Raw genomic sequence first — 14742 nt, 5'->3', positions numbered from 1 at the left:
AGGTAGCGATATAAATGGGTATTGCAAACATCAACGAGGGAATGCGCAATTTCAACATCACAGGCATAAGGTAAACGGGCCGCAGGGACGTGAACTTGCAACAACCTCCACCACGTCGCCATCTTCATAACTTGTCAAAAAAACCCGAATGACGAGAAAATGCTCATCACTCTATAAGGCCCATTCATCCGTGGTCTCCGAGGGGGCAATGAAGGGTTTGTCAATCTGTTTGATAGCATGGTCCCCGCAGAGAATACTGACAAAGAGTATTAGCATCCCACGTTGTCAAATGAAAAATTTGGGTTCATATCGTCAGATCGAAATGCCACTTACCAGGCTTCCGCGACCAGCCCGTCCAATTCCTTGACAATCTCCTCCCTCCGGACTGGAGAGATGTCCCCTATGCTCATCTGGGCCTGAAGGTCCCGAATATACTTCTTCTTTCCGCCAGCCCCCTCCAAGACTTCTTTCCCGAGACAGTCACTGTGGAAAGCATGTTGACAGGGGAACACGAAGAATTGCCGGCTCAGGAGAGGCAGCGAGCAGATCCAGCACTTCTCACCAGGTTCCACAATCGCATACCGCGTGTCCAGGTTGGCAATCTCGGAGCGGATCTGACGGGCAGTCTGAGCCGAGTTGTCCATCTCCTGGCGCAGCTCATCAATGTGACGCGAGTACATCTCCAGCGCAGTGCAAATCTCGTCTTTGAAATCGTCAATCACGACAAAGTCGGGGAAGAAAGGGATCAAATCCTCAATGTGGAGAAGTTCACAACGCCGAAGGAATTCAATTGCGTCTTTGATGCCAGTTCCAGGCTGTTGAATCTTCTTCTCCGCGACCAGCAGCCACAGCTTCTTTCGAAGCTTGTCATTTCCCTCGGGCCGGTCGGCGACGATCGCGGCGAGCTCAATGTCGTTATTTTCCAGGGCCAGCTCAACTGCCTGCAGGTACTGGCCCATGGCACTGTAGATGTGAATACATGACTGAACGCGCTTGTGCTGGATACACAGCCGAAGCGCAAAGTCGGCGTCGTATTGGAGAGGCGTCGATGACTGCGACTGCAAGTAGCTGAGCAGCCCTGATTCCGATGTTGATGGACTGGAGGCATGGATGGAGATCAAAGTATTATGCACGGCGGCCGAGGGGTTCGGATGATTGACAATAATAAAGTTCAGATATCGGACAGCCTGGTTTTGGCTGAGTGAGACGTTGGCAGTCTTGTTGTAATTCAACATTGCTGGAATCAACCGTTCAGGATCGAGGTTTGTTTGTCGCATCAGAATTTCCACCAGACCCGTAGCAGCATGGGTCATCAGCACGCTGCTGTACTTATAAAAGACGTCAGGCTCGCTTTGGCGTTGGAGGACATTCAAGGCTTCCGTCCACTTCTCCCGTTGGATCCAGTAGGACAGAACGTAGTTGTGATCGTTGATAGTGGTCGCGAAAAAGAGTAGCTCTTGCTCTCGGCCATGGCTGCTAATGATATCGTAGACAGTTTTCTTGTCCAGATCCGACTTGTGCCGCGTCACAAAGTCTTGGAATTCAGCCCGCATTTCACCCAGCTGGTCTTGGACCTGGCCCTCGGTTGCCCCCTCGGTCAGCTCCGCCTTGGTTGCAATACTGTCGTCCAGGGCATTCAGTTTGGACATGAAGAGCTCAACCAGCCAGCTCGCAACCATGAGCCGCTGCATGACAGACGCTTTTTTGTAGGTCGAAAGCTGCGATAGTAGATATTTACGAAGGGCATCGTACTCCTTGTTATCGACCATGGTCAGGCAGACCTCTTCAAACCCTTTGCTGCTCTTTCCCCACACCTTTGCAGCCTCAAGAAAGTTGCCTTGTGCTGCCAGGAAATCACCGGACGCCTTCAGGACAGCGTCACGCTGAGCAGGCCGATGGGCATATTGGAGTGCTTCATCAAATTTACGGTCTTTGAGAAGGACCTTCCAAACATCTCGATCTTCCTCGTTGGCCACGACCTCGAAAATTTCTTTGCTGGTAAAAAGCCAGTAGGTATTTTGCGTGAGATCAGTCAACAGTCCCAAGGAACTTTGTCGAGGTTCTAGCACAGCCTGGTCATACACAATCTCCTCGTTCAGTCGGTTGACCGCGACTACCCGACCTTCGACAAGGGCCAGAACATGCCAATGAGTCAGCGTCATTGCTGAGATGGGGTCTTGTATCAACTTCTTTCCTCCTCGTGCGGAAAGGCTTGCGGGATATTTGGATCGAGGCAGCAGTTTTGCGTTGTCAAATGGGTTACCAGGTGAGAGCGGACCATGATAGATTCCCTCCGCGCTTAACCATGCGAATTCCTTTTCAGCCTGGCCGTCACTTTGATGGCTTCCCACAATCGAGGATGAGTTCACCGTCAATGCCGAGGGAGCGGAGCCGGAGGGGGTCGCGCTTTCGTGAATTAGAGCAGTCTCGCGCTGAAAGAGATCTGCGTAGATAGAACCGCCGCCATCTCTCCCATGTTTTGTGGTAGCTGATACCCGGCCCGAGAAGTGTATGAGCTTTCGGTTCGTCGCTACCAAGACTTGTCTTGAGTCCGGCCGTGACGGTATGGGTTCAGCACTGATGCCCGTCACGGGCGAGCCATCTGGCACTTTGTACACCACGGTGACGTACTTCTCTTCGCGACGGTAGAATTCGGTCGAGGGTTCTATAAATGTCTCGTATACGTTGCCATCGGTCGCACCCAGAAGGATCTCGCGAGTCGAGGCTGTCGGAAGAGACGGGTTCCAGGCGATGCTTTCAATGGACACACCCTTGAGACGAGATAGAGCCTTTGGCTGGCGAGATTGCGTGTGAAGGTAGTAATTTTCGCCCAGTGTAGTGGTGATAATCAGATGAGACGCCGAGGGGTCCAGGAACATGCGCTGAATCAAGCCAATCTCTGACGACTTCTTTGGAAGGTCGATATCTGTTGCGAGTGTATGCACAGCTTAGTTGAGATGCTGCACCGAGAAGAGGGGCACGTTCGGTGAGGTCCTTACCATCAATGTCCTCCGGGGAATCCAGATCAATGCGCAGGATTCGCCCCGTCGAAAGCGCTAGAATGAGAACATTGTTTGCGACCTGGGCAGCTACAAAATCCGCTGCGATGGGAAATTGGAGCTGCACCCGTTGTACGTCAAAGATCGGTAGGGACTCCGAAGGCTCCGTGAGGTTATTCGGAGCCACGTAAGTGCTGGATCCGTCCAGCGCCATGATGCGCAGCTGATCACTATCTCATAACGGTCACTGAGAAGGATCGGAGCGTACTCGACTGAGCTTGCAGGAGCTTGGTCACAAGTTGGCGGCCTGGAGGGACGCGGAGCTGCGTGGGAATGCGGAGAGCAAGACGCTAACTGGCCTGAGGCACAATGCCGCAGAGCCGCCATCAATGCCATCAACAATAATTACGTCTGAGCTCAATCGGCAATTGACCGCGCAGCTGAGACCTACGAAATGTAGTCTCTGAAGTTTTCAACTAATGCATAGGCTTAAGATATATTACAATGGACAATGACAATACTCTTTGCTGCAACCCTTATATGCGTCGAAACATTCACATAGTTCCGATCGCGGGTGCTTTATTCAGCAATGAACTGTAGCCCGAACACGAGACAATTGGAAAGTCTTTCATCGCAATTCACAATCCTTCAGGTATTGTGATTTGACTACCCAGGCAGTCAGTCGCCTACTATATATCCCGGGGATATTCACATATCTACGAGTCACTTTTCCACACCCATCAATCCGTCGCATTCTTCTGTCCTCAAATCTCTTTGATTCAGTCGTTTCCGCGTCGTGCAAGTGAATCTCATCTCCTCTATAATTTACAACCTTACAGCTGCTACCTACCTACCTCTGGATGACTCCTCAGAATGTGTCAGTACGAAGCAATTCAGTATACCGGACGCGTGAGTTGTGGTCACGTATTCACGCACAGACTGGAAAGATGCAAGCGGGCTTTACAACGCCCTAATGGCGAGGCATGTGGAAAACCTACCGGACCGGCTCTGGATCCAAAGGCTGGCAAGTCCACCGAAACCTGGCGGATGATCAAAGATGCGGGAATATTGTGCCTCGATGGACCATGTCCACTGTGCAAAAGCTGCGGCTACGTCGATATCACTCGCTTCCTTCCATTTCCCTTCGAACCCAATCTACTCAAACGGTTCTCCACAGGGAGCTCCAAAAGACAGGAACTGTTATACCAGCCGCAGTGGTGGTCATCTGCTCCAGACAGCAGGGGCCATAGGCACACAGGCGTAGTCAGAAACCATGGTGTGATTTCAAAAGGAAGCACATCCGTCGGCGAATCAGGACAAAAGTGAAACATGATCATCATTTCAATGCATACAGTAGGGGGTATCTTCAAGACAAATGCAGTCACAGATTAAACATACAAATGAAAGTGGAACGCAATCCAACTAGAACTTTGGAACACAGAGCATTTGCGCATTGGCCAACTGGGTAGGGCTGTCTTCTGCGCTGCCTTGCTCTGTGCTCACATCACAGCACACTCACGATCTGGCTTCTGGGCCTTTCCTTTGGATCGGTCTTTGGACTTGTCCTTGGACTTTCCCCATTGATTTCGATCCTTGGCTTTCTTGTCTTTCCCCTCGAGCCTGCTAGTCCCAATGTGGACATCATCCACTGTACCCTCGTCAACATCAAGAGCAGATTCATCAATCTCCCCCTCGCCGTCACTGGTGAATTTGTCACGACTCAGGCGGCCAGCAAAGCGAGAGAAAGTGGACCCAATCCGATTTTCACCGGTTTGGCTACCGGCGCGGCTGCCAGCGTTACTCTTTGTATGACGGGAACTTCGACGGGAGAAACTGAAGGAAGTACCACTGCCGAACTCGTCCATTGGCGTGAGGCGCGGGGACATTGAGGGCATCGAGCGAGGGGGTCCGAACGGAGTGGACTCTGAAAACACTACACTGGGACGTCGCTCAGGGTTCCCAAGCGGATGAGTCATGAGATCGGGGCTGGTGATCTCGAGGCTTGGTCGAGCAGAGGTGATATCTTCGGTGATACTACCATCCGTGTCAACCGCTAAACTCGACAGCTTCCGATAGACATCACCCATCTCTACATCCAAGGTGAGATCGGATGCAAGAGACGAGGGCTTGTTCGAACTGTCGACCAGGCTTGGGTCCTGGTCAATGGGAAGGATTTGATAGAACAGAAGGTAAGGAGATTCTGTCTTCAGAGCCTCCTCAATATCGATCAGGGTGATCCTCTCTGTAGCAAGGTCGTCAAACCGCATCCACTGCTTGGGCGCCTCCGAGGACACAGACGGAGCGCCATTGCGGGAACCAGGGGGAAGCGCGTCGTCACATGTTCCTCGAACTAGCGCGATGTAGTGTCCCGAGTCCACCGAGTTGCCTCGATGACACACAACAGCCTGCAACGAGAGTTTGAAGTTTCCATAGATCGGGGCGTCAACATTCATATTGTCATCCTGGATAAAATGAGGAAGGCCGATCTCAACGGGAATGTCAATGTAAGTATTGAGCCGCACAGCCTTGCCATTGGGCGTGAATGAATAGCGCTTCAGACACATGCCAAGGATAGGCCGCTTGGACGAAAAATGTGCGGCTACCTGAGCGTCATTTGTAGGGGTGTTATCGGTGTACCAGGCTGGAGAGATTTCAGGGTTAGCTCGGATTTTACGTGTTGGCACGGGAAACTCACGGATCAGGCTGAAGAACTGCCACGCAGGCATCATGACTTCCTTCCGGATGACCCCCCTGCGAGGCTGATCCGATGCTGCCGAATCTGCCATCTCCTGTGTTTCATCACTCGAATCTGGGATGAACCGCTCACGAACAATGCTGTCACGCCGACTGAGCTTCCGAGGATCCATGGAATCTCCAATCCTGGAAATTGAGGACCAAGGGCTGGCCTTCTCGGGGAGTGGAGAGGTCGACTGGGCAGGAGAAGAAGTTGGTGTCGTCTCGACTTCTTCGACATGCGCACTAAAGCCTTTGGAGATCGAGAGAGAATCCACAGATCGAGAGCTAAGAGTGTTTCTCCGTTCCATGTATCGTTTTACTTCAATACGGTTGTTGAAGTACGCCTCCAAGCAATCTTCCAGAGTAAGCACCTCGCCGTCCGCAGGCTCCGGTGGGATGGCCACCTCAAGGAGCCGTTCGTTGATAAATTTATGGTCATCGCTGGCATCCTCCTTTCCGGTGTGGTAGATGTCCATCTTCAGAGTCAGCAGAGGTAGCTCGAGTTTCTCTGTAATGAATGTGAATGCCTCGGAAGCATCCTGCTGTCGTAACTTGGCTGCATCTTCCCAGCCACATTCTGCCAACGTCTCTTGAAGAAATTTGGTCTGTGGCTTTCAGTCAGCGTGGATTATAGTCGGTTATTTCACAGCAGACTTACGATATCAGTAGTGATCAGCTTCCCTGCGCGAAGCAGATTCACCCAAAATCGGAGACAGATGGCAAGTTTCCGGCGGGGCTCATCATTGAAAGACTTGTAAAGGATCGCCTCAAAACAATCCAAGTGAGCGAACATGGCAAAAAGCAAAGCGTCCAGGTAGCATGTGACACCCTGCCTGTTGACGGCGCCCAAAAGTTTTGTTGTAGGGTTGTAGGGCCGGATGATTCCTTCGATCGAGTCCTCCAGGAGGAGAAGAAGACTGATTGCTTTTTCCACCTCAAAGTTTGTGTTTTCCAGAGCATGTCTGACGTGCTCATTCCCTAGCGTGCTGTATCCGAGAGCGCGAAGATGAGCTTCAACAAGTTTCACCTGAGGTGATACGAACATGTTAGTATAGTGGCATGAAGTAAGAATGAATGAATGATCATTTATATCACCTTCTTCTCTTGCTCTGCATTTTCTTCTTTGCTGGAAGATGAGGTAAAGAGGTCTCGTAAAATTGGCATGAGTGTCGCAGGAGTCTAAGGTTCGCGCAAGGTGTTCAGTCAGCACCATGATCTGATAATCGGCCCGTTCTTTTTTTGTCAATGGTAGACAGCCACGCACCTCATCTCTGGAATTTCGTGTGCTGCCTTTTTGTCGATCACGGCGCGTGAGAAAGCGATGAATACCCGACATATTGGAAAGCTTTCCCACCGAAAAGCGTTGGTTGTTGAGGGAGCAAAAGTCGGAAGAGGTACAACATGCGGGGGGATTAAGTGAGGACGGGAGGCTCTGAGAGCTTAGTTAAGGCCTCAGAATTTCCATGAAGCACGCGGGAAGATCATATGCTGCGTTTGTGTAGTGATGACGCTAGCATGGGGCCAGCGCAAGAGTGTGAACGTGATCGGTGATCAAGTTGAGTGACACAACAGTGCGGCGAGGGATGGTGGATTCTTGAGCAGGAAAAGAGAGCGACCGAACGTGGTAGAGCTGATCTGTGAATCGGCCCTCATGTATCTTCCCGCGGGGCAGCTCCAGTCCTGCCAGGGCGATCGCTTGAATGGAGGGCCAGATCTGTGAGGCTCTCAAGCATCACGTGGAAGTATAGATCATCTCTCTCAGGAGTTGTCCAGCGGAATGAGCAAGCCATGACTTGAAGCCTGACGCAGAGCGGTTTCGATGGCGGTGCTTGTATTTGCTTTTATCCAGTGGAGATGAAGCACTCATCGTATTTATCTCAGTGAGTGATGATTAATTTCGCGGTCATGATTAGTTGAAAGGTGAACGCAAGTTCCGACTGAATTTAGGCCTGAGTTGCACACAATTATTATTTCCCTCCGCTCTCATCGTAATGTGAGTGATGATAGATAAAAAAAAATAGCTCCAAGTCCGATCTACACAGACGGCATGCGTAGAGCAAAGTCGTAGCATGAGGAAATACGAGGGAATTTTGTAACGCTGAGATTAAGGTGCTTCCATGCATCGAGTGGAGAGGTTCAAGCCCGCAAACTCAGGCACAAAGCTCAATGGCTAAAGTCACATGATCCTCCGCTCCGTTGCAAACAATTTTCCGTGCCAGGGCGACTCGGAAATCCGACCCCAGACCAGCTTGCTGCACTACACAGAATGGCTGTCAGGGAATCATCAAGATACCTGGCACGGTCAGTTCCCAGGGCCTTTGTGCCTTGTAGCCGCACTCAGGCTTTCTTGGGCCGCCGCAATGCCTCCGATGAAGCCCCAAGCCGGCGCTTGTCGGACCAACTAGACGAGCTCGAGACCGCGTCGTCGTTGAATGCCACGGTCCCCGAGGATCTTGTCAAATCATTTGACCCTGTGGCCCGCTCAAAGGGTCGCAAGACACAGCTTCCTCGTTCCCGGTATGTCTCCGCCCTGCGCCTGCGTCGTGTCAAGTCCATTGTGCTCCTCTCAACATCGAGATTGGACTCTCTCCCCGAAACACAAGTACGCTGACCTGAACCTCGCCTTTTTTTCAGATACCAATTTCGGTCTCCCAAATATGACCGTGGTCCTCTTCACCCTCACCAACCTCCTCCCCCTTCAGATCCTTCCTCCCGTCTCTTCGTTCCCGGCCCCTTCTCCCTCCCGCGGGCTCAGCAGACCTACAACTCCACCGTCGCGTCCGACATCCTGACCCTATGCTACGTTCACACACCACCCGGCTTCAAGGCCCCTCCCAAAGCACCCCGTCTGCGTGAGTGGGACGAGAGCTCCCCATACCACAAGAACCGTCCTCTCCGCGGTCCCCGCGGTGGTGACGTCCTGCGGTTGCTCCGCAAGCCAATCAAGTTCAACAACATCCCTGAGATTGAGCGCATCACGATTCACAGCTATGTCAAGGGTGCTGCGCAGGAGAACTCTGGCTGGTTGCACGTTGCTGGTATGGCTGTTCAAGCCATCTCCAACGTCCGCGTGGAGACCTTCAAGTCCAAGGCTAGCGTTGCTACATGGAGTATCGCACCAGGCCGTGACACCGTCGCAGTGAAGGCGGAGATGTACGGCGAGACCATGTATCACTTCCTCGGAAAGCTGATTGATGTGGTTCTTCCTCGCATCAAGGACTGGCCGGGTGTGAAGGGAAGCAGTGGTGATAGCAGTGGCAACATCACCTTCGGTCTGGAACCAGAACAAGTTGCCTTGTTCCCGGAGATCGAGGTCAACTACGACATGTAAGTCCTGATCTCCGTCAATTCTCCTCTGAGAGTATGAAAATATCCTAACTTGGCTGTTTTTCGTTTCTTTCTTCCCACACAGGTACCCTCCCAAGATGATCCCTGGTTGTCACATCACCCTCCATACTACCGGCAAGTCCGATAAGGATGCTCGCCTCCTGCTGAGCGCGATGGGTGTGCCCTTCTATGGCAAGATTGTGCACTAAGCTATTCGGTAACGAGGTACACGTCGGCACGTGGTAGCTTGGTGTTTTGATATGCATTGAACTGGGAGAGTACCCCCTCCCCTTCTCCCACAACCTGTAACTTTAGATATGACCAGCACGTCGGTCATTGCAGCTATTTACCCGAACTTTTTATTATCTCCATTTCTATCTTTGGTCTCGAGCGAATTTGATTACAAGGGGGATTATTTGTCTCGCGAAATAATTCAATGAACTAGAAGCACTTCTTTTCTGAAGGATTCCCAGAACGTCCCTTTGATGAAAACCCATCGTTTTTTAAAAATCATTTCCCTTGAGGAAATGCCATATTCAGAATCCTTGATAGCAGATATAGGGTGTAGGTCATAAAAGTAGGGGACAGTAGCGCTAAAGAGAATCACTTGGCAATAGGTTATCACATAATACACGGTAGAATCATTCACATGACATGAAACAATCAAAGTCACCATCATTGTTAACCTAAGCGATAGGCGTCGATAGGAATTGACACTTGAGCAACTCATCCGCCGTGGGCCGCTTTTCATAGTCCAATTGGAAGGTCATGTCCAGGAACTCAACGGCCTCGGGACTGGCATGTTCTGGCGCCGGTGGGCGAGCCTGGTTACTTCCAATGGCAAAGATGGCTTGCAGTTGACTGCAATCTGGGAACGGATGAGCACCAATGAACATCTCCACCACCAAACAGCCCAGACTCCAGATATCAGCCTTTTTGGTGTGAGCGGTCTGTCGGACGACTTCGGGCGCCATCCAGTAGACACTGCCTTGCAGCGATGGACGGTGCAGATGGCCGCCTCCACCGCTACTGGCACGGGACCCGAGAACGGTGGAAGCCTCGACGCGCTTGGAGATACCGAAATCGGAAATCTTGACACCACCTTTGTTGTCCACAAGAATGTTTGCACCCTTGATATCACGATGGATAATGTCTTGGCTATGGAGGTATGAAAGGCCTGCCAGGATCTGTCGGACAAAGTTTTTGATCAGGGGTTCCTGGAACGTGTTGTATTGTTTGAGCATGGTCGCAATGGATCCACCGGGGACGTATTCCAGGAAAATGTTCAAGAACTGATCGTCAGTGGACGTGCCGAGGTACTGTACAATGTTCGGGTGGTGCATTCCTTGCAGGAGCTCGATCTCGTGTTTCAAAGCGGTGACCATGTTGTTCTTACGCTGATCAAACTCAGTGCCCTTGGTTGCTGACGGAATCTCGACCTGTTTCACAGCCATCAGCTCACCAGTGATGGCATGAAGAGCCAGGAAGACGCTGCCAAAAGAACCCTCGCCAATGAGAGAACCTTTCATCCAGTTCTTTGGGGCAAAATTGTTGCCCGCCAAGAAGTCGTTCATGAGGTTCGCGTCGTCTTCCTCGCCGTCTTCCGCTACCAGCACGCTGAGTCGCTCATTCGACGATCCACCGTCCGTGGCAATGACACTGGAGCTCTCATCAATCATGCTCTGTCGAGAGAGGTTGTGTTCATCAGACCCGCTGTCGAACGAGACAAAGGATTTGCGATTCGGCTCGATCGGAGATTCTTCCTGCAGCGGCTGCAGTGAGCTCGATGCAATGGAATCCCGGTACGAAGCCTGGGGGAGGTTGAATCGGTTGATGGACAAAGGCCGTGAGGCCCGAACCGCCTGGGCTCCGCCTTGTGAGTGGTACCAAGAATCGGCAATGTTGGGTATAGGAGGGATTTGGGGTAATGGTGGGAGGGGCGGCGCATCCTTGAGACTGGACGCAACACTGTAGTTGCTGACGACGCTGAGACGACTGGCAGCTCGGCTGAGGCGTTGGGATCGTCGCATCGTCTTTGCAATATCTTCCCGATCGTGACTCGGGAAGAACGACTGCAGCTCATGAATGATCATCTCGCTGGGCGGTCTCTGTCCAAAGAATGATCGCAATTTGGTGGCGACGTGGTTTCGGTCCGCATCGTCTATGGATTGATCTGGGTCATTCGAAGACGTTGATGGACGGTGGCGAGGTCCCACTGGTGAAAGCGGCTGCTTGGTATTGATCACGTTCCATGACTCGCCCGTCAGCTGTTGGATTTTGTTTTTCTGTCGCGGGTTGGATTTGTTTAGTGCATTCTGATGGGTCACCTGGCTCTCGTCGAAAGCGAGCTGTGAGGCTCGGCGAAGCTCATCCACATCGGGCTCTCCCGCATGAATTTTGCGTAAGATCAAGCGACCGCGTTCCGACTTGTTGTGGCCTTCGCAAATCTCCATGAGCTCTGTTTCTGTCAACCGCCTGCAGTTGGACAGATCTGGCTCGAGGCCGTCGAGAACATAGAAGCAGTAATTTCGGAACTGGTGCTCGGGGAGTTGTAGCTTCTTCAGCACACAGAGAATCACCTCGTCAGGTGTCTTGCAATGCCTGATGTCGAGGACCTTGGTTTGACCCCCCGTGTAAATCACACGAATGACCGGAGAGTTGGGTGGCAGAGGCCCCATGGTCAATCCGTCAATGCTAGGATTGCGGGGATGTGTCGCGGCTCGGGCACCATCGCTAGGGGTGCTTGGGTTGCGGCCGGATGTCGAGCCACCCGAGGATGGATGGCTGAAGTACGTGTCCTTTCGCCAATCGCTGAAAGGCGGCGATGCCGGCTGGTTTGGCTGAGTAGGTGTTTTACCCAAATAGCCAATCTCATCCTCCATCAATCGAGACATCCGTCTGTTTGGGAGGCGCACCGAGGAGGCGCCTGAGTGGTCTGAGGATGCAGATGCTGCTTCCAGCGCAGCGAGGGTATCCTAATTTGGAAAGACAGGTCAGACGGTGTCACGGCGAACGGAGAGACATTCCGCAGACTGACCATGTTCTTCTGCCGGGGGTTGGGCACGGCCTGATTTCGTAGCTGCTTGATCGCCACGAAGATGCGCACGCGATCGCCTACTTTTTTGATGCCCATCTCCTGGAGGATTTTCTGATCACACTCGATCAAGTTGTCGCCATTGAAGTTGTTGGCTATGTTATGTCAATCGACCCGGTCACTATGACCTTTGTACCCTCAACCCCGAGGAACCAACTCACCTTTGAAAATCGACTCATACTGGCCACACTTGATGCTATGTAACCACAGGATCACCTTTTTCTCATCCCAGCCCCTAGACAAGAACTGGTCAGTCCAACCTCTGGCATTGCGATAATCGAAGAGCGCCTCGAATTATTGCCATACCGAACCGTGGTCAAATCGTCCTGCATCTCCGACAACTCCGACTTGGTCGGGCTGCTGTATCCAAATCCTTCCGGGACCTTGGTGGCAGTTGCAGGGCGCTGTGAGCCCGAATAGTAGGCGTTGGACGGGCTCTGGGCACTAGACGGGGCCAAGGTAGCGTATTGGGTCTTTGGGGCCAGCATCGTGAAGTCGTAACCTGTTGTCGTCGGCTTCGGTGTAGCCGGTCGTTCTCCGCAGAGGGAACCCAATCACCAGGGGCCTCTACGGTGGACACTTTTTGCGATCTTCTCGCGCGCAGAGATCGATGATCGGGAGCTTGGTCGCCAGGATGCCGCAAGTCAAAGCATAGTCTCGGAGCGCCCTGCCATGGGAATACCGTCAGTGGCTCAGTCTCGGAGTGTTGCCGTTGACCCAGTAGGTGATCAAGAGACGGGAGGTGGACATGGAGCGGACAGGGCTGAGAGGGGCACGCTGCACGCCGCCTGGGTGTCCGACGGAGCCAACGACGCTCGTCCCTAGGAGAACTGCTTGTTGCGACCGGAGAGGACTGACCTTTTCTGTCCATACACGCAGGTGAAGCCGATGCTCTGAAATCGGTCTCCAGGTCCCTTGTACAAGCTGGGATTGAAATGAGGGGGAGGAAAGACTGCCGGTGGCAGCTCCGAGACACCGGATCTTTTTTTGGGCGGAGAATGAGGTATGGCCGGGGAGAGCTTGGCGCGGGTCGAGATCGGGCGATCTGAGGCTGGTCACCTGAAACTTGACACCCGGCGAGGATTCACTCCACGACTGTTGCTGAACGATGCTTAGAGGGGCACCAACAAGGGTCGTTGACGACACGGCAGTCGTAGTTCCTGAGAAGAGAACAGGTGGGCAAGGATGAGTGATAGGTCCAAAGTTTAAACGAAATAAGAGAGGTTCATGGAATGGAAAGCAGCAGCAGGCGGCGAGATGGGGCCGAAGAGGGCAGAAGTCTGTGTGTCAGATGCGGGTGGATCAAGGGGGAGTTGCCCCAGTGCGTTGCTGGTTGGCAGCGCGGTTGGACTGGATTTTGTTCCATTGCTGTCGAGGTACCTGTACTGGCACCTGTGCCTGTGCCTGACTGCCTGTACCTGTTTACCTGGTGAGTTGATCGTTACCAACTTGGAACCTTGGTTCCCCGGGAGGTTGGCGCAGTGGTACTGTACCACGGCAGTGTTCGGCTGCCACAGCCAGGAGCTACAGTCTGAAACACACTCCAGTTGTATGACTCTCGGGTTGCCGACCTTTTGCAGCTCAAACGCTTCAAGTGCACAGTACAGACTACAGAGTCAGTACCACAACACTCTACACTCTCAGGTCCAATTCCACAGTCCACTCATCCAATCTATCTACAGTCTACGCCACATTCCATGGTATAGGATTCTCTGTATGGAAGGCTCTGGTGAGCATCGAGGATATGGCAGCGGCGGTGGCAGCTCTAGCGTGCTTCACGACAAGGCAGACGGCTCCACTGTTCCATTGTTTACTCGGCTCTGCGGGCACGGTGGCTCACTAGCAACTGGACTGAGCAGGGTCCCATTTTTGAGTCCTTTTGGCTTCTGTCTTGAGGAGAAAATTGTGATCCAAGATCACTGAGGTTCATCTGGACACAGGGACCCCTTTTGTGGATGTAACCCGAAAGATGTTTGGCAATAGGTATGTTGATGCAGTCTCAACTTGAGCGTAACACCATGAAGGGACCCTGAAAATGTCTTTTTCCTGGGCGGCTGGCCTCTCAGAGATCCTCGGGCGACAGATACTACTGCCAATGTTGACTTGCTTCCCTGGTTCAATTCTGGCCAGTTGATCGTACAGGCTCCGAACTAGATTGTCTTTCCCTCTTGAAACAGCACGCGTGTGTCCGGTCTGATAATTTTAGCAACATCACAGGCGATGACGTCACCTCCAAAGACCTCATCCTTTCTGTGTGCGATGATTGGGGATGTCAACTTTGAAGGTGTAGACAATCGTATCAAACCAGACCTTGGGCGCCTTTGTTGTTCCAAGTCTGTGAAGTGAGAAGTTGTGGGGAGAGGAGAAGTACTAAAGCGTGCTAGGTACATGTACTGTAAGATTGGATGGACCTACTATCTTCTGGCCTCGGCTCTCATTGACAGCAACATTGAAGATGTGAATGATCAAACCGATGGTTATTCTTAAGACGTCTGCAATAGTATACTCCAATTGATAAGACTGATTTGATTTATGATAAGTTAAGCAATGTTTTTGAGTTCTGAGGCTCCACTAAGATTTGGAGAG

At 52.2% G+C, this 14742-nt stretch overlaps 4 protein-coding genes across 4 annotated transcripts; 1 reads left to right on the top strand and 3 right to left on the bottom strand.

The window, feature by feature from the left end:
• Positions 1-171: 171 nt before the first annotated feature.
• On the bottom strand, positions 172-3213 carry POX_a00641 (uncharacterized protein; the record flags this gene model as incomplete). The annotated part of the gene is made up of 3 exons (XM_050109580.1): positions 172-256; positions 334-2926; positions 3000-3213. The coding sequence occupies 3 exons, from the start codon at positions 3211-3213 to the stop codon at positions 172-174; spliced, it is 2892 nt and encodes a 963-aa protein (XP_049973348.1).
• A 1285-nt stretch (positions 3214-4498) lies between these two features.
• POX_a00640 (uncharacterized protein) lies at positions 4499-7071 on the bottom strand (the record flags this gene model as incomplete). Its single annotated transcript, XM_050109579.1, has 4 exons — positions 4499-6340; positions 6394-6762; positions 6831-6914; positions 7000-7071. 4 exons carry the CDS (start codon positions 7069-7071, stop codon positions 4499-4501), a joined length of 2367 nt encoding a protein of 788 aa, XP_049973347.1.
• Positions 7072-8001: 930 nt separating this feature from the next.
• Positions 8002-9271, top strand: POX_a00639 (uncharacterized protein; the record flags this gene model as incomplete). Its single annotated transcript, XM_050109578.1, has 3 exons — positions 8002-8252; positions 8370-9062; positions 9148-9271. The coding sequence occupies 3 exons, from the start codon at positions 8002-8004 to the stop codon at positions 9269-9271; spliced, it is 1068 nt and encodes a 355-aa protein (XP_049973346.1).
• Positions 9272-9748: 477 nt separating this feature from the next.
• Positions 9749-12644, bottom strand: POX_a00638 (Protein kinase byr2; the record flags this gene model as incomplete). Its single annotated transcript, XM_050109577.1, has 4 exons — positions 9749-12037; positions 12100-12251; positions 12318-12391; positions 12463-12644. The coding sequence occupies 4 exons, from the start codon at positions 12642-12644 to the stop codon at positions 9749-9751; spliced, it is 2697 nt and encodes an 898-aa protein (XP_049973345.1).
• Between the last annotated feature and the right edge of the window lie 2098 nt (positions 12645-14742).

This window comes from Penicillium oxalicum, chromosome I, assembly GCF_001723175.1.
Source record: "Penicillium oxalicum strain HP7-1 chromosome I, whole genome shotgun sequence".
NCBI lineage: Eukaryota > Fungi > Ascomycota > Eurotiomycetes > Eurotiales > Aspergillaceae > Penicillium > Penicillium oxalicum.
Note: the sequence above shows the minus strand (reverse complement) of the source record. Positions and strands in the feature narration are given on the sequence as shown.